This window comes from Rhamphochromis longiceps, linkage group LG9 (assembly GCF_057381845.1).
Source record: "Rhamphochromis longiceps isolate RC_006_pf linkage group LG9, R_longiceps_female_GT1.1, whole genome shotgun sequence".
NCBI classification, from domain to species: Eukaryota; Metazoa; Chordata; class Actinopteri; order Cichliformes; family Cichlidae; genus Rhamphochromis; species Rhamphochromis longiceps.
Genome location: NC_140565.1, coordinates 34,535,156 through 34,555,347, shown reverse-complemented (window position 1 = coordinate 34,555,347; position 20,192 = coordinate 34,535,156). Strand labels below are relative to the sequence as shown.

Genomic DNA, 20,192 nt, shown 5'->3' with positions numbered 1-20,192 from the left:
TGTCAGGTTCTACCAGAGGCAAACACACTCACACACACAGACTCGCACACACTAATAAAGCCACTCTGATGTTTGAGCCTTTCTTCTGCGCCGGCCTGGTTTCTTTGTTTTTTCTTCCTCTGTTCTGTTTCTCTTTTGTTCCTCTGTTTTCTCAGCCGTGCTCTGTAATTTTGAATACTGTTTTTTTCTTTCTCTCCTCTCTCTCTGATGCTGACCTTAATTTTGTTTCATGCTTTCATTGTCTTTGAGTCTTCCTCTCTCTTTCGGTTGATTTATTGAAAATAAAGAGAGAAGTAAAAAAACACCTGTGAGTCCAAAAACGACACAAAGCCCCATCTGTGGCAATATGAGTATGCAGCTTCAGACACGATCGTCAAATGAACTTCAAATAAATAAAATCAGCAATTTTCCTCAAATCTTCGATTTAAATTTCTGTTTGTTTTGTCAGACTTGTTAAAGATCCAAATATCTCTCAATCTTAGAGACATTTACACCATTTACTTCAGACAAACATGACATTTCAGGCAAAGCTGATGAAATTTAGCAGATGAACACGAGGCAACTTGGCTATCATCCTAATAAAAATGGAGGCTAGGCGCTTGGTTACTGCGGAACTGCCGAGCATATTAACCATGACAGGCCACACCAAACTCTCCTCAGAAATCCTGTATTGAAGTTTTACAGACACCCATCATGTGATGTTAATTATTCTTGACATGTGACCATAGGATCAGTTGAATAAGGTCCCAACCACACAGGCCTAGAGACCAGTCAGTGACCAATGAGTGGTTGCTAGGGAAAAAGGTGTATTCCCCGTAGGGCTGGGCGATATGGCCTAAAATTCATATAATGATATGATATAATTTGAAGCACGTGCGGTAATAATATATATCACGATATATTCTTTTCTTCTGTATAACGTATTTTCCACACTAAAAATCCTTTAATTTTCTCAAAAATCGAGAGTGTGCCTTATGTATGAATTCTGGTTGTGCTTACTGACCTCAAACCGATTTCTGCGTGCAGAAATCTGTTAAAAAAAATGTTTTAGTACAACTTTGGTAAGCCGCACAGCTTGATGGATTGTCAGAGCATTATGGCTGCCGTAGTGAGGAGCTTCGCGAAGTAATCTGGGTCCAAAACTCCGTCAACTTCAGGTCCCAAAGTCAAACAAACACTGAGAGTTAAAAACGGTCTAAATTCTTTCATCTTTAAAAGAATCATCAGCGTTGCTGCTTTATCGGGTGTAACAATTAAGTTTTACATCGATGCATCCATGAAAACAGAATTTATTAAATTTAACAGAGACAGAAGTTAACAGGAAGTTAGCTCGCTAGTTTACACCTAAACATTTCATACCATGTTCTGACTGAGAGATTTCTGAAACAATTCAAACGTACAGCTCTGCTATCACTTCCAACATAAATGAAGACAGAAACTAAACAGCAGTGGCCTTTGAGGGGTTACTGAAGTCTGACTACCTGATATATAATGTTGTGCTACATGATTGCTAGCGACACAGCTATGTTAGCATAACATTAGCACAGTGAAGCTGGAGGATGAACGCCAACTTTTTTTCCACTCATTAAAAGTTAACGTGAGGGATTCTGGTGGTCAGGGACAAATGCAATCGCATAGCAGGATGCTGTACACGGGCCAAACTTCAGTCAGGAGAACAACTGAGATCATTCATCCACAATACGAGGTTAGTTATTAATATACTGCAACAACATGGGAATAGAGCAGCTGTGAGAGAATTCAACATTAATGAATCAATGTTACGGAAGTGGAGGAAGCGCAGTTTTTGGCTTTCCCCATATTTCAAAAGGGCTTCATCTCTTTGCTGTGACTGTCGCCGGCCATAATTTGCAGATGATAATGGTTTTAGCCACTGCGATGCTTTCGACCAAAACAGGCGCCGCTTGATGACATCATCAACATGCGCTATCGCGATAGAGCGATATAGTCAAAATCTCTATCGTTGGCCAAATTTATATTGTTTCTATCGTATATCGTTTATATCGCCCACCCCTAATTGCCCGTCCTCCTTGTGATTGCTTTGACCACCAGTATGTTGCTGCAGTTGTAGTTGGAATGGACGTCATGCACCTGCCCACAAACACTGCTCTCTGGGCTGCAGTCAAACTGTGCAAAGTGTGACACAAACCAGAAATGAAGAGTTTACCTTCAAAGTAATAGTTGTGTCTTTGCAACATGTTGGCTGCAGTGCTGAGGCACAACGTTTAATTTGAAGGAGAATGTCTGTGTGGTTTTTCATGTAGCACTGTCTTCACATCTGATTTAACCTAGAAACAGCCATAGGAACCACTGCCAACTTCCATTTTTCCCTAGCAACCGATAGCTCAATTACATCCAATATGGCAGACAACTCTTGAGCAATGTGCCCATGACATCATCTGAGAAACCTGGTTTTAGCTCTGCTGTCTCTTCCTTTTCCTCGCTTCCCTTGCAGCTACGTGTTTTTAAGCTTGCTCGCTCATGGCCAACTCTCAACACGCTGATAAAGATCATCGGAAACTCTATGGGCGCTCTGGGCAACCTGACGCTCGTCCTCGCCATCATCGTCTTCATCTTTGCCGTGGTCGGCATGCAACTGTTTGGGAAAAACTACCAGGTAACACTTCTGACCCAGACTAAGGTACGGGCCTGACGTCGCTTGTTCAGAACATTGAGCTTCTTTCTGCCGCCTCTGCAGGAATGTGTGTGTAAGATCTCCAAGGACTGCACTCTTCCTCGTTGGCACATGAAGGACTTCTTCCACTCGTTCCTCATCGTCTTCAGGGTGCTGTGCGGCGAGTGGATAGAGACCATGTGGGACTGCATGGAGGTCGCAGGGCAGCCGCTCTGCATCCTCGTCTTCATGCTGGTCATGGTCATCGGAAACCTGGTGGTGAGTTCCTACCTGCTTAATCAAAGAATCCCTCTGGAATTTTGACTTTTAGGAGGTGTGACTGACTTATACTGGGTATGATCATCTATTGGACTAAGCTGGAATGTCCGTTGTGCTCCAGCCGGTCAGTTGGTGTTGGCAGTCTGCAAGTTAAAACAAATGTTTTGAGGAGATGTAAAACTTTAGCATCATTAGCAAATTAGCGTCATTGGCTAGCTATTTAACATTGGTCCATGTAGTCTCACGGTCATTGTCAGTCTCCAGAGACAGTCACTTTAAATGACTCGACATTGGCAAACTGGAATGTTGTTCAGAAGGAGGAATGGCTGCTTTTGACCTAAGTTGGTGCAATGATGTATTCAACCCAAACACAAAGGTTTTACACTTCGAATACTGCTGTAAGATATTATCATAACTCACCATGAAGTCTAATGATTTCTCTCACTTTTCTCAAGGCCGTGTCCCTTTGTCCCCCTGGGTCAATGTGAAAGAGAAGTTAGACCCTTGAAATCCTGTTGTTGTCAGACAGCGTCCATAAGCTTCTCCTTGGATTCTGATTGTCAGGAGAATCTCAGCTGATGAGTGTTTCAATGCAGTGTGAGGAAGATTTTTCACAAAAGTTGAGATATTTGCTTCAGTGTAGTGAGAGATGCTGGCTAACTTTGCTCATAACTGTGAGCAAACTGAGTTGGTAGTTGTGTAGTTGTGTGTGTCTGTGCAGGTTCTTAATCATCCAGGTCATGGTCCAGTCCAAAGTGCTTGAATCAAAGGCCAGCTGTCTTCTATCCAAGCACTTTGGACCGAGTCTACAGTCGTTAGGGTTAGAGTTAACTGTAATTCAGCATTTTGGCTAAACAGAGCTCGTTAAAAATAACTGTTGGGCAGAAGAGAAAGGCTGTGTTTTGGTCAGCAGGTGGGCTTTCCTGACCTGACTTAGCCATGTGCTACCGCGGGTATCGAATCCTGCTTCGAGTCGAGGCTGAGGGATGAAAATGTGACAGCTCAGCCAGCTCGGAGAAGACTTGTGGTCCACAGAGGAGGGATGCTTGCTGATTTTGATGGCCTTCACCATCACAACATACATATCCAAAAAAGTCATTTATTTCATCTTATAACTTTCATTATTAAGAAATTTCCAGAGCAAATTCTTGAAGCTGAGCTCCTTTGACCAATAAATACATTTCACTTGTTTTATGCTCGTTCCATTTTTATGTGTTTTGTTTTTACTTGGACTGTATTAGCAGTTTAATTTTTGTGTAGACTAAGTGTTATCTCACACACACAGACACACACACACAGACACACACAGACCAATGCAGGGAGCACTTGACAAAAGGAGAACAGAAAAGATTTCCTTTCTTCTGATAACTATCTGCCATCTCATCTTACCCAGCACCCCCAACGCGCGCACACACACACACACACACACACACACACACACACACACACACACACACACACACACACAGAGAGCTCGTTTTACCTCTCTTACTATACAATGCAACCCCCTGCTAGCATGAACACGTCACCTCTGCACGTCTAAACACATCAATCAATCAGAGTGTGTGTGTGTGTGTGTGTGTGTCTGTCTGTCTGTCTGTTGGGGGAGAGGGATTATAGTAGTACGTAACTGGAGAAGAGAAAGTTCCACGATCAGATGGTCAAATGCCCCCCCCCCCCCCCCCCCAAACACACACACTCATTCAAGCACACAAGTCATAGCTGAAGTGAGACGATATTATTCACCACTTTGTCACATGCAGGGTGTGTTTGTTATTACTTTGTTCCGCAGCATTAGTAAAAAAAACAAAAGTACTGGTCACTTGTGAGCTGGCAGAGTTGACACGTCTCTGAAATAATAATGAGTAAGTTCAGCAGTCAAACTACATCTGAACCAGATTTTGAGTAAATATTAGTAAGTTTTCCTCTACAGTAAGATTTCAATACACCTGTCAGGACAGGTACTTGGCACACCTCCTTTATGCCTTTAATCATTTTTAAAAACCTTATCATCATACACTCATACCCCGTTTCATCAGGGCTAGATTGGGGTTCAGTACCTTTTCCCGTACTTCGAGTAGCTGAATGTCCAGTAACAACCTTGTGATTAAAGCCTGACTTGCTCTACCTCCTCAGCTATAGAGGATATTCCTCTGTGGAATAACGTGGGAGGATATCTGACTGAAATGAATGCAAGCAATAAAGCCGGTCATCAACTTGTGTTTGGCCTCACCGGACAAAAATAAAATCCATAATAAGCTTTTATTTCAAGTAGTCTGAGGTGAAGCCTGATTCCTGCACCTCCTCCTAACTTTGGTTTCAAGACTGAGCTGAAGTTAATTTTCTTCAAATTCTGGAATCCCCCTTACTGTAAACATTAAAAACACTGAAATAAAATCCCAGCACTTGAAAGTGTTACTTTAGCTTCTTCTGCTGTATGCATGATTTCCTAGTTTGTCTCAGCTGTTGTGTTTCTGGCTCTTCCCTAATTCTCAGTGGATTGTAGATGAATTTATCCCATAAATATGCTTCTGCCTAGAACCGGGATCTCAGGGTGACATTACTCACAAAGACGAATACAAGATTTTCTTTTTTTTAAATTAACCAAAGTACAACAGGTCAAACAGATAAATCAACTCGTGAACAGGAGATGTTTGGGCAGCAGAGGAAACTAGGTGCTGCACTGATGCTACCTTTTCTTTTTTGGAATAAAAATATCTTGGATTGAAAGTTTTTAGTTTTTTTCTGGATCTGTGGAACTAGATCCATCTCAAAATGTTTTATTGTTAACAAACAGTACATCATAGATTTGTTGGTATGGCTCCATAATCGTTGATGTCCCAACATGAGCCTGATGCAGGGAGAGCAGCAGCCAAACAGATTCAGCAGTTTATAGCATTATTATTCTAAACTGCATTTATGTTTTAGCAGCAGCAGGTGTCTGAGTAGCAGTCAGATCTTAGCGTATATATATCCCAACACCAGAGTTTGGGGTCCAAATATAACTGGATAAATAGAATATATTAAATAAATATATTTAAATAAATATATTTATTTAATATATTTAAAGGATGCTTTACATGACAAAGAAAGCAGGATCAACAAATGTGGAAAAAGGAGCTTGAATACAATTTAATTTTACTCCTTAATTTCCGTTTTTATCATTTTCATTTGTTCCCTGGGCTCCTCGTTCTGTCCCTCCTCTTCCTTGTCTAGTCTTCACAGCCTGTAATATACTCTGTAGTGGATTCTCATATTCACCAGTCAGTGGATCATGAAATGTGTGTGCGCGCAGCAATAATAGAGTCTCACTCATCTATTTAGCTTAATGGTCTCATGGATATTTAATAATGAGCTTGATAGGCCAGACAGCTCACACACACACACACACACACACACACACACACACACACACACACACACACACACACACACACACACACACACACACACACACACACACACACACGCAGACAAGCATGCCGTCAACAGCCTCTTATTCCGTCCTCAGTGACAGGAATTGTATCTCCTCCTACAGAGGGATATGCTGACCTGAGTGAATGAGTGTGTGTGTGTGTGTGTGTGTGTGTGTGTGTGTGTGTGTGTGTGTGTGTGTGTGTGTGTGTGTGTGTGTGTGTGTGTGTGTGAACCTTTGCTATTCATGTGATTTATCCTTTTAGAAATGGCCCCATTGTGCACACCTCAGCGTGCTTAGGTGTGCACATGCCTTGCATGCGTTCACGTGTTTGTATGTGTGCATGACTTTTTTTTTTTGGTGGTGGTGGTTATAGGATGTCACGTTGTCAGACCTCATAACAGGCAGTGAGGAAGGAGGAAACAAGTGAAAGCATGTCCAAATACTGTAAACAGACAGGAAGGAAAGCAGGAAGGGTAATTCAAGTTAAGGTAACTCGAGGTGATGCCAAAAGGAATAAAGAGGTGGTAACAGAGACAGAGAGAGAAAAGATCAAAGGAAAGGACAAGAGGGAGATGCCATTAAAGAAAAGCAAGAGAAGATAAGGAAGGAGCAATGGGAAGAAAATAGGGAAGGAAGAAGGAAAAGGGGAGGAGAAAAGAATAAAAGGGAAGGAGGACAAAAAGTGGGAAAGGATAGGAGCAAGAAGAGGAACTCACAAAGTGAAAGAAGTGAGAAAAACTCAAGAAAAGAAGTTGTCAGTAGAACAAACAAGAAACAAATTCAAAGAATAAAAACAGAGTTAAAGGATTATTGCAGAAGGATGAGGAGAAAAGGTAAGGGGTAATAGAGACGTAAGAACCTGAGGAAGAAAGTGATAAAACTGATACAGTACAGGAAAGAAGGAGAAAAGTTGAGGAGGAAGAAAATGAAGAGGGAAGAAATGCAATAAAAGAAAGAAGAGGAGAATTTAGAAGCACAGGGTAAAAGAAAGGAACAAGAAAAGTAGTCTCATATGTAAAGACAGGAAAGGGGAGGAAATGGTACAAGGAAACTGAGGGTATAAAAGGAAGAAAATAGGTACTAGAGAAAAGAAAAGATGAAAAGAAAAACAGAAAGGAAGAGAAGAAGACAAAGGGAGAGTACGAGAATAAAAGAAATGAAGGAGGAAGAGAAAAGGTGAGGAAGGAAAAGGAAAACCTTTTGGCAAGAGAACTAAAGAGGGAAAAGTAGTGGAAAAACTAAACAAGGAAGAAGGAAATGGTAAATGGTGAGAGGGAGAGAGCAGAAGAGGAAAGAAGAGAGGAAAATAAATCTGACACAGTTTCAAGAAAGAAATCAGAAAAAGCAAGAACAAGGCACAGAGGGAAGAAATTAAGCTTCCTGCTTCCTGTTTAAATAAAAGGAAATAAGGAGCAAAAGTAAACAGAAGAAGGAAAAGATGGAAAAAGTAAAAATGAACAGCGAGATGGAGGGGTACGAAGAACCAGAAAGGAAAAAGAGGAAGTAATAGAAGGAAAATGAAAACAAAAGGAACGAGAAAAGGTAAGAAGGAAAAGGAAGAAGTATGATAAGAAAGGAAGGAAGGAGGAAATAAAGAGATGGAATTAAAATGAAAGGGAGGAATTTAAAAGATGGAAAGACCAAAAGGGGGAAACACAGAAGGAGAACGAAGAGTGGAAGAAAAGTGAAAAGTGCAAAATAAAACACGAAGCGAAGCAGGAAAGGGAAAAATGAGGAGGAAGTAAGGAAAAAGAAGAAATACAAAAAAAGGAAGTTTCACTTTATCGACTCAGAGTTTTGTCACGGAAACAGTTGGCGGGCAAGATGTGAGACATGGTTGCCGTGACACTGAACCTCACGATGTTACTCTAACACCCAGAAGGCACCGGGGCAGGAGAGAGGACCAGCTGTTCGCAGACCGACAGTATTGCACATGAGCACACAGATGACGCGTTACTGTAAGAGCTGATTCTGATTTTAATTAAAAACAGAATGCACACACACACACCTAATGACGTGTATTGTTATTTACATTTGCTTAGCCAATCATATAGTGTGTGTGTGTGTGTGTGTGTGTGTGTGTGTGTGTGTGTGTGTGTGTGTGTGTGTGTGTGTGTGTGCACACACTCAGTGACGGCAGAAGGCCCACATCCTTCTGTCAAGATCTTGTTGGCAAAGCGAACCAAACTCTCAACACAGCCTCACACCAAATAGCCTTTAAGAACAGGACAGATCAGGGGTGGGCAGTCTCAGTCCACGAGGGCCGGTGTCCCTGCAGGTTTTAGATGTGGCCTCGAACCAACACAGCTGATTTAAATGGCTAAATTAGCTCCTCAACCGCTGTATTCCAATTCAGCGTCTGCAGCTCTAAAGGCCGCATTTTAAGGCCGATTACGTCACAGTGACACGACGAAGGCTGTCCCAATTTGAAGGCTGCTCGAAATGCGGCCCTCAAATGCGTCCTTCGTGGCCCAACATATCCCAGAATGCATAGCGTGGCGCTGGGTGTGGATAATTGTGCCGAAAAAAAACGGCGGATGAGGGGCCCCCGAAGAGTGAACTTTAAGTACTGAATATTATGTCACTTATTTATGTGCAAATGTTTAATAACGAAGAACATTAAACATTACTGTTGGCCACATGTCGGCAAAGTTATGTGACATTAGTGACGTTTGTACTAACTTGGTTTTAAAGCCTTTACTTTAAATATACGCCGTTCAATAGCTGAGCTTAATCTTACAGAGAATGATCAAAGCTCATGTAGAAACAAACAAACAAATAAACAAAAGGTTTTCTCCTTCATTTCTGTCAAACAAAGCTGTATGACACGTTTCCAGTGGTTAGTATCATGGTTGCTAGGCAACCTGGGCAGCGCGACGGAGGCTAGACCGTCCCATTTCACAAGCCTCGCACTTCCGGCCTTAGTGGTCTTTGAGTACGCGGCCCTTGAGGATCGTTGAGGCTGCAGACCCTGAATTGGGAAACAGCCAACATGTCCTGAAGTTCTCCAGAGGCCTGGTAACAAACTCATCATGTGATTCAGGTGGGTTGACCCAGGGTGAGACCTAAAACCTGCAGGACACCAGCCCTCGTGGACTGAGACTGCCCACCCCTGGGATAGATAGTTTGTCATTAAAGGTAAATGTGAAGTTGATTAAAGTTGTAAATCACTGGATTATCCTAATAGAGTAATGGATTCATTCATGTAGATCTCTGTCCTGATGTTCTTCAGAAACAGTTTCTGAGCTGCCTTTGTTCCTGGGCTTTTATTCTGAAAAGTGTTTCCTGCTACTTCGTGCAGACTGTGTTCCTGAACTGTGTGTGTCTGTGTGTGTGCAGCTGCACAGAGGGAACCAGATGTTTCTTTGCTTTTTCTCTTTATGACAAATGAGCGGCTGAATGTGTTTTCCTGAGCCAGCACTTGAGCAGCAGCACACCTGCCTCTGCGCTCCTCCTCCTCCACCTTCTCCTCCTCTTTTCCTCTCCGTTCATTTATACATGTACATTCACTTTTATCATTGTCATTTTTAGCAGGGCCTCCAAAGCTGCTCAAACAGCACAAATCAGCAGTTTGAATTGTCTGACCGATTAATTACATATATGCTGGATGGATTATTCTTAGTAGAAGAAACATCTGGTGGTGGTCTTATATGAGGCGCTTCAGGTCAAAGCAGAAACAACACACGTGCGGAGGAAAATAAATGGTGGGATGCATCAACTCTGTTACATTAAATGTATATTTTTCTAAGACGAGTTTTATTATAAGTTAAAAATAAAACAACAGGATTCAGAACACAATGAAAAAGTGGACAATTATGGAAACCAGGACACGTTGGGCTTGTATTAATCAGTCCAGTGGAGATAAAGAATATTAACTCTTAGCACTAACAATCTTTTTATTTCCTCTGTGTCCGGAACATGGAGTTTATAATGATAAACCCCAAAAGCGCTACTTTTTGTGTAAAATGATTAAATGTCCATGCTGTAAACACTGAGAGGCTCGCAAACTGCATCCTCTCAGTGTCCAATACTGATGTTTAAACCCAGTGGATCGCACAGAACTATGAGCCTTATGATGGACTGAGAACCTGTCCAACCTCTCGTCCTGTGACAGCTGTGACAGGCTTGCCTCCTAACAGCACTCTACCCCTGACACCCCCACAGAGAGCACAGCTATCCTATTAAACAACCGTACAAACACCTGGTTGGATAATTATGACTGAACTGTTTTTGTTTGTTCATAGTTGTCCTAAAACATCTCCAGTACGTGATACCTAAGAGACAAACCCAGGGCAGAAAACCCAACACATCAGTTTCAGTTGCACATTTAGAACCACGTATGTGATTACTGACATGTGTAAAATAGGTTCCATCAGCAGCATGGATGCATGGATGATAGATGGACATATAATATGCTGTTCATCCAAGGGAGACATATAGGGCACTTGTGAAAGTTGCTTTGTATGTAAAACATTATATTCACCCATATATTATAAAATTTACTGCAAGCTTTTGTGTTTATTACTTTATTAATTACAGCCTTTTGAAATTGGGTCATTTCTTTTGATTTCTCATTGGTTTCCTTAAAAAAATAAGCAATAACTACTAAGATCAGTAGTTATTACCACGGTTACCACAGAAACACTGAAAGAGCTGAACTTAATTTTAAGGTAAATGTTGAGGACCGAGTTGAAAAACAGGAGGAGTCTCAGGAATTATTAGAAAAACATGGTTTTCATTTATTTAACCCCCTAAAATCATATTTACAAAAGTAATAAATGTTGAGCTCATAAAAGACGTCAAATAAACAAAACTTAACAAACCAAATGAGTGCCCAAACACACATAACTGACCCACACATGAAATGACGCACAAGGGTCATACAATGGCTGAGCAGACCACTATGACACACGAGGGGTAACTAAACAAAACACAATTGTAAACAACAAACAATGCAGTATACTCTGGTTTGTTAATAAACTAAACACCAAAGAAGAAAATCAAAATCATTAAACACTAAACGCAAATATTTAATTAAATACAATTACTTTGTTTTTAAATGAAAGAAGACACACATTGTCCCTTTCAGCAGGAAGTGGTGGTGCGGTCCAATTATCCCTCTTTGTATTTAATGGCTTTAAACCTTGTCTGGCAACTCCCCGGGATCATCACGTTCCCATAGCTTCAGGTTGGGAGTATTAATCTGAAACACACTGAGTCTTATTCTGAATGCAAAATCCTCAAAACGCTCCAACCACAGATTGTGGGAAATGACAGACGGCATGTCCTCCTGTGGAAATGTGACCCTAACATGTCTTTTAATGATCAGTCTGAGGCTCCAGCGTTTCTGTTAGTGATTCTAAACCGTTTTAGTACAGCGTCCATATACTTTAGTTCACATCTCGCAGCCTTCTGCTTCTGTATTTGTACATTTTAGGTGTCCCTGTAACTCAGTTTGTCCTCCCTGTGTTCAAACATTATATAAAACAATATTACAGGCTAAGAGATAACCTCGTCCTCTCCTCGCCCGCTCTCTTTCTCTCCTCTTCCCTCTCTCACCCTTCTCTCTCGTTCTTCATCTCTCACGTTGCAAACGTTTTTTCCCAGGGGGCTTTGCTCACAGGGGTTTGTTGTGACGAGGAGAAGCACCAAAAGCAGATCGTGTTACCTGCCCATTCATCACCACCACCTCCCCCATGTGTGCGTGAGTGTGTGTGTGTGTGTGTGTGTGTGTTTGTTGCTCATGAAATTATCCAGGACAGCAGCAGCTGATTCTTGGGCTCTCCTCGACTACCCGAGATGAACTTCACTCAGAGCTGAGCGCTCCTGTATGCACAGTCGGTCTTTAATGATGAAAGTATTCAGCGAGTCAGCGACAGCGACCGTGATGAATGACGGGACTCTGTAGATCTGAGCGAGATGCTCGCTTTATTTCACAACAAACAACATCCAGCACATGCAAACTTCATCCGTGTCTCTGAAACGGACCCAAAAGCAGACACCAGAGAGACGAAGCTTTAACCAAAAGTCAGCAGTTTATTAGCCGAAGTCCAAAACAGAAAAATAAGGCAAGACTGAACTGGGATAAACTAAACTCAACATGAAAACATTGACGTGACGTGAATCTGAACAGGCACCTGTAAAAACTATGACTCAAAACATGAATAGAGACCTAAACAGACGCGTGAAAACAATCCAGAAAATATACTGTGACACGACACAAGACAAGCAGACGGACCAACACTGAGCAGAGAACGACAGAGGGCTTAAATACACAGAAGGGTAACGGGGGAAATGGAAACACCTGGGGAAACACAGCTGACACAAATAATCATGACACCACAGGGAAAAGTACACTAAGCACAAAGAGCATAGAAACAAGACTTTCAAAATAAAACAGGAAATGTGAAGAGACATGAACTGGGACACGCAAACTTGACACGAGATAGAGGGAGTGACAGAGGGACACAAGGGGAACCTACACAGAAGCATAGAAAAAACAAACCAGCAAACCAAACTTAAGAACAGCACATGATTTTAACATAAGAGCATAACACAAAATCACACAAACGCCGGCTCACAGACCCAGCCCCTGACACATTGTGAATGGGGTTAAAGATTGATCATTGTGTGCATCTCTAGGTCTTCCATAGCTCGTCTCCACTTAGTTCAAAGCTGCTAACCAAAACTAGCCGATGCTCACATATTACACCTATCCTTGCATCCCTTCACTGACTTCCAGTGAAATTCAGAATCCACTGTTACTAACACAAAAAGCTGTACGTGGACACGTTCCTGCCTTATCAACGCAGCCGGCTCTGCGATCGAACCCTTCTAACGGTCCCTCGCTCTGATCTTAAAACCAGAGGCGATCGTGCTTTTGAGGTTGGAGCGCCCAAACTGTGGAACAGCTTTCCTCAGTCAATGATCTCTGATTTTAAAATACACAGCAGGCAAAATTTGCTGTAATTTGTTTGGGCAAGAAAGATGAAGCTAAACCTGCAGTTCCTCTGATGGCCGCTCGAGGCAGGCTTCGACAGTGAGTCAGATTCCCACAGAGTCTCATGTTAACATGTCTGTCAAGCTTAGCTGATAACTCAGCACTCCACCCTTTCATCAACACAATGAAGTGTCTGAAACACCACCATGAAGGTAAAAACTGTGGCGTTTGAAACCAACAGGTGGCGTTACAGCCCATCGTTTGGGTTGTCTCTGATTTCGAGCTGGCAGTTTGACCCAAAATGTGCTTTTTGAAGTTTATCCAGGTTACCAGCATTTCTTTCGGTTCCTCTGCCTCGCAGACATCATGTTGGTGCACGCCTGTTATTGATCTCTTTTTAGTTCATGCCATGTGTAAAGTTGATTTGGTTGGTTGGCTTTAAACGCCTGTACAGACATTATGAGGACTCAATGATGGAAAAATAATGCAGAATAAAAAGCGCCACATTTGTACTTCTACGGCCTGTAACTCTCAATATATTCACGGCATGATTTTAAAACTTTTCATTAAATATACTAAAGTTACTGTATAAAAATATGAGTTAATTTCAGATTTGACTGACCGATGGACAAATTAACTGGACAGACTGGTTCCAAAGATGGCTGCTGACTTTCTTCTAGAAGGACTTAGCTTGGGTTGTCTCGCCAAGCAGCTACAGGCAAACCTGTCGTCTGTTCGTCTCCGCAGTCTCACTTTTTTGTGCTGGTCTTCACCAATGTATACAATATGTGTAGCTCATTTGCATGTAGACATCGAATCATGATGTGGGCAGAACTCGATCAGATGTTTTTCTTCCTCACAGATACATTTGCATCCAGCTCCACTGCTGTAAGATAATAGTTCTTATTAGTACATTATTAGATTTTATATTCATGAAGCACTCGCAAAAAGAGATACAAGGTGTGTTACATAAAAATGCAGCCACTGAAAGCACAGACAGACCCAATAAAATCGATACAAACTATGTTTGTAATTTGAAGAAGTGATGTTCTGCCTCGTTCACCTGCACAGAAACTTTAGAATGGATTTAAACCAGCATCACCAACATAATGAAGCAGACAGTTAATGGAGTAGAGATCAGTGCGGCTTTATCAGTGCGGCTTTTTGAAGTGAAATAAAGTGAAAGTAAAGCAGACGCAGCAACAGTGAGAAGAATATTACCTGAACTTTGAAAAGAGGTCAAATTAGTCTCACATCCAATCAGAAATACATGGAAATAAATAACAAAATCTTTCTGCCGCCCGTGTGCTCGACCAGTGGCTCAGCTGTGCCTTTAACTTTGTGTGTGTGTGTGTGTGTGTGTGTGTGTGTGTGTGTGTGTGTGTGTGTGTGTGTGTGTGTGTGTGTGTGAGAGTGAGAGTGCGTGGATGGTTGGCCCAATCCCCAGGCTAATTGCTACGATCCGTTTAACGAGTTAAACGAGGTGAATTTGGGGGGATCAGGTGGTCCAGAAATTGACACGCGCTCCCACACACAGATGGCTCACGCTGTCACCAAGCATAAACACATCCACGGCTGATGCACGGACACACTTATAAACCTTCTCCCTCTTTCACTGTATCCACCTCACACACTTCCTCATCATAATACATGCAGCTGTTTCACGGAGGGTTTTCCCTCTCACAGCAGCAGGGCTTTAGTCCAGTTTGACTGTCCTGCTGGAACCAAGCGGACACCTGTCACATTAGATTAAGTCAACATGGCTCCACATTTCTGGTCTCTGGCCTGAATCGTGTTTTATTTATGCAGGTTAGAAGTTTCGTATGATACTTGTGTTTTGTTTTAGGAACTTTTTTAATTCAAAATAGGAAATTGAGCACCGAGTACAGGATTTCCAGATGTTAGTCTGTGTGTTACAGCTTCTGGTCCAAATCCTGACTGATAGAGAGCAACTCATACCTTGGATCTTCTTTGTTTACTATTCCTGATAATTTATTAAATCTTATCAATCAAAAAATCTATTATAGCCGAATGAATCAATATTAAATTACTCAGCTGCAAACAGCTGACAGAGACAGTTAGTGGGCAGCTGGTGAACCATAGAGTGGAGTATTCACGAGCTAAAGAGCCAGATATTTATTTTAAATGTTGGTAGAGACCAAGAGCAGATATATACTGTTGAGACAAGCGTAGCTGGAAAAGGACGGGGGTGTTACGCTAAACTTCTGGGTGTGCAGTAGGTGTAGGAGGTTGTTTCCTCACTTTTAACGGCGATATTACTGCCCCCAGGTGGCCAAAACTATACTTAAACATAATTAAGGTTGGGCATATTTTGACCTATAAACAGGCTTAAATGAATAAACTGATAAAACAGACTTCTGTCAGCAGTCTCCTATCGACTGTTGGAAAGCAGCAAGGTCACTGGTTGACCTGTCAAGGTATGTTGCCATGTTAACCAATCAGCTGCATTGATCTATTGGTGTTTGAGTCAAGGGCACAGCCAATCAAATTCCAGCGACCTGGGCTGGTGAAACTGGGATTGTAACAGCAGAACGCTGATCAGTACTATAAACAACAGCACACACACCGCCACCACCAGCTGGGATCAATGCACACACACACACACACACACACACACACACACACACACACACACACACACACACACTGTAACCTAGGTAATTAAAAATTTCAGTTTAAAGTAAAATAATACTATTTAGTCACAGCCCTTAAATAATATAATTGGAGAGTTCACAAACCTGCACAAAGCAGACTGAAAACTTTCTCAAGAAAAAAAATGGACAAATAAATAAATATAAATGACCGAGGATTTATTAATTGGGGGAGAAGTCCTGACAACATGACTGCATGCGCTGCATCATGTCCTCACAACACGAGTAATGCATGCCTGCACACACATGTCAGAGTTCTGCTTCCTGGTGTCAGATATTGACCCACTGGCCCGGTTTCCTCTTACACAACCAGAAACTGGAAAGCTGCCGGATCCAGTTGAGTCGTTACATAAACACAACCAGCTGCGGGACGTCCAGCCTGCGGGGTGTGTGCGCTGCTTGATTCATCAATAGCTGTGAATGAGACGTGTGAATGTTTGATAGATGGGCCGAGGCAGAAATGGACGGCGAGATAATTATTATGAGCTGGACTGGACCAGGATGACCTGAGGACACAGGGCCCATACCCAGGCTGACATCGGAAATATTTTTAACAGGAAGTAGCAGGGCCTCAGCATCGTTGTTTGACATACAGGGATTCTCGTTTAGAGTTTAGGATGCAGGGTAGATTTTAAAACCTTCTGTGATTCTTTTTCACTTCGTTTTTGGGTTCATTCTCGATTCTTTGGTTAGGGTTGGGGTTTGGCGTTAGATCTGTAACTCAACATATGTTAAAAGACAAATTTGTTCCATCTGCGAGAACTTCTCCAACATGTCTTTGGTTGACTATGACGATAACCCTTTGCTATTGGAGAAAATTTGCTCAGATGGTCTCATAAACCATAAAAATACATTTAATACATTTTCCTTCATTTGTCTGAAATTGGGTCACCCTTCTACCCAACAATGTTTTCCAGTTATTTCTGGGTAATCCCACGCTTGACAAGATATGTAATCTCTATGGAGAGTACTCCGGGGTCTCTTCCCAGTTGGATGCACCCCAAAAAACTCCAAGGGGGCGGGCATCCAGGACCGTTATGATCTAAAGCACCTCATCGGGCTCTTTATCAACACAAAGGAGCAGCGAGTCCTCATCTTACATCTGAAGATAAACCCTTTATAACTTTTCCAGCTTCACACTTTGCACACTTTGATCTGGTAGGCTGTTCTGTTAGACAGACCCGTGCTGGCTGTTGTGGTGCTCATGGTGTCATTTATGTTACAAGCATAGCAAGGCCTGCCGAAGTGCCTCTGAGCATGAAACAAACCCACCTGTCTGCTGCTGTGAGGTCTGCTGGCTGAAATCAGACAGATGCAGGAAGCTGCTACCTGAGCCACCTGACCTGTCACCACACACACACACACACACACACACACACACACACACACACACACACACACACACACACACACACACACACACACACACACACACACAGAGTTGTGGTTAAAGAGAAGCAATCTGGCTAAGAGCAGCACTCCGGCTTGGTGATCAGTTACTAAGAGCCTCAGGCATTATTCAGCACACACTGAGCAATCAACCTTCCGTGGACACTGTGACGCCACACAGGCTGTGTGTGTGTGCGAGTGTGTAAGTGTGTGTGTTTAATGAGTTAACTAAAGAATAAAGGATGAGAGAATGGAAGCAACTGGGAACATCTGGGTGACAGGGAGGGTTAATGGCTCCTGACAACCTTGAAGATCTTCACACATTCATGGTCTCCAGAGGATAAATTGTAAAAATGGATTAAAACTTATTTATGTCGAAGTACCTGAAATATTAATGAGCTTTCCCTGAGACTCAGCTGGATTTGTGCCATGCTCTGTCTTTGTTAGCTTTAGAGGTCAGTGCAGACAGCAGCGAGGACGCAGATTTAGCCTCTGGGGAGAAACCCTGGTGTTTCGGTGCTTACTGGCGAAGTCAGCAAATATCCATCAGTGCTAACTAATGAAGATCATTTTTGAAAAAAGAAAGCCTGAACAGTTGAACTTTTCTCAACGCTCACACCGCACCCACAGTTCAGTTCAGCAAACCGTGACGTCAAAGAGAAGGAGAGGCGAGAGTCCTGATGCACGTTTGAACCTTGTCTTACAAACTGAATTTCTAAACTCAGCATCTCTCCCTCGCTGTCTTTCTCTGTGTCTCCAGCTGTTGAACCTCTTCCTGGCTCTGCTCCTCAGCAGTTTCAGCTCTGACAACCTCTCGGCTCCAGACGACGACGGGGAGATGAACAACCTGCATATCGCTATTCACAGGATCACCCGGGGCCTGGCCTGGTGCCGCAGACAGGTACCCGTCTGTGCGTCACTTTGTAAACTACCACAGAGCTCGTTCTGTCTCACACTGTGTTTTCCTTCATGTTGTCTGTGGTTCAGGTGGTGGATTTTTTTAATGGGAACCTGAAGCGTCGTCGTCAGAAGCGAAAGGAGGCCAAAGCCATGATGAAGCTGAAACGCCTCAGTACCATCCACACGGAGGCCAACGGTGCTGTCATAGGTGACATACCTCAGAGATTTTTTCTGTCGCACACTAACACAGATCGGATGTACTCGTCCTCTCGTGTTACCTTTGTTAGAATTCACAATGACCTCCTCATCTGGCTAATTTCCACCTTTCAGTAACCAGCCTTGGACTGCTGTCATGCAGCTGCGGCTGTTTCTCAGTTTAATGCATGTAAGGCACTGTGACATCTGAGATTTAAGAGTAAAAATATCTGGTATTTATAAGCTGCCGATCCATAAAAGATATAAACACATTAATTTGCCATTTGATGGTTGTGTGCCAAGCATCTTCTTGGGTGAGAGCCACTCAAAGCCGACCAGCTTTGTTTCCAGGAAGTTCCTGCCCTCAGCCAAGAAGCAGTCACACATAAACAGCAATCAGCCGTGTGAAGCAGTTAAACAACAAACATCTTTTCAAAAAGTCTTTGTACATAATTAACAAATGAGATTAAGCTGCTAAATCAATTTCTTTAAATAAGATTTTCATCAAAGGTCACCGTCAACTATTATTGACAGGTGTGTCTCTTAAAATTAAACCAAAAACATGAAACTTCCAGGTCTGATGGCAAAAGTGAATGTTTTTAATGAGCTGAAGAGAAGTTTCCATGAAGTAGTTTAGTTCCCTCCCAAATAAATCAGTCTGTTAGAGGAGCAGCAGAAGTCTGATTGTGCAGAAGTCTCTGAAAAAATGGCCACAGACCCCAGGAAGGACTTTCCTGATGTGGATATGGTCTCAGTCACTACGCTGAAGTCTTATCTGGTAAAATATGATGGGATTTTTAGTAAATTAAGCTTCCATGCATGTGGCATTCATGCAGTTCCATCTTTGAAATGCATTTAAGACTTAACTTGATCTATTTAAAGCAGCGGTCCCCAACCTTGTTTGTGCCATGGACCGGTTTATGCCCGACAATACTTTCACAGACCGGCCTTTAAGGTGTGCCGGATAAATCCGACAAAATAAAACCAGTACCGGTACCAAAAAAATGAAGATTTATTCATAACACACGGAAAAAGACCCAGTGAAACTGAGATAACGATAAAAACGTTAAAAGCCCTGATAACCATGAATTTCACACCCGAGACTCAACTCTCGCGGCCCGGTACTAAACGACCGGTACTGGTTTGTGGCCCGGGGGTTGGGGATGGCTCCGACAGTCTCGGTCGTTGTGTCCTTGGGCAAGTAACTTGGTGGAAGCAGACCCTCTAATATGTAGACATGAAGTTCATTTTATTGAACTTCTTAGAGAGATCTTCTAAGTCTTAGACTGTTACGCGGCCCCGCTGTCTGACCATCTACGGCCTTGAGTTTGGATTTTCTAAACTGTTTAGAAATCAACTTTCATAAAAAATCAAATAAAACAAATCCTGCAGAAAGGTAGGGATAAAAATATTTCCATTAGTTCATCCATCCATCTTTTTCTTCATCCCAGGGCGTCACGTGGAGAAGTACGTGGTGCCGGAGGATGACAGCTACATGACGAATCCCAACCTGACCATCAGCGTCCCCATCGCCCCCGGAGAGTCGGACGTAGAGTTCCCAGAGGAGGAAGAGGATGGGGAGGGAGAGGAGGAGCAGACTGACGGTTCTGAGGAAGAAGAGGAGGAGGAGAGGGAGGAGGTAGGGAGGAGAACTGACTCTGTGCTGAGCCAACTGAGGTTTTCTGGTTCACACACACACACACACACACACACACACACACACACACACACACACACACACACACACACACACACACACACCTGTGT

The 20,192-nt window shown here is 42.6% G+C and overlaps 1 protein-coding gene across 1 annotated transcript in view; it reads left to right on the top strand.

Moving 5' to 3' along the window:
• Window positions 1-20,192, top strand: part of LOC146662752 (sodium channel protein type 3 subunit alpha-like) — a 279,350-nt gene that overhangs the window by 186,898 nt on the left and 72,260 nt on the right. The window contains exons 18-22 of the mRNA XM_085419328.1: window positions 2,474-2,635; window positions 2,717-2,911; window positions 18,091-18,231; window positions 18,318-18,438; window positions 19,877-20,064. Of these exons, the coding sequence (XP_085275454.1) occupies window positions 2,474-2,635; window positions 2,717-2,911; window positions 18,091-18,231; window positions 18,318-18,438; window positions 19,877-20,064 (807 nt within the window). The remainder of the gene's footprint in view (window positions 1-2,473; window positions 2,636-2,716; window positions 2,912-18,090; window positions 18,232-18,317; window positions 18,439-19,876; window positions 20,065-20,192) is intronic.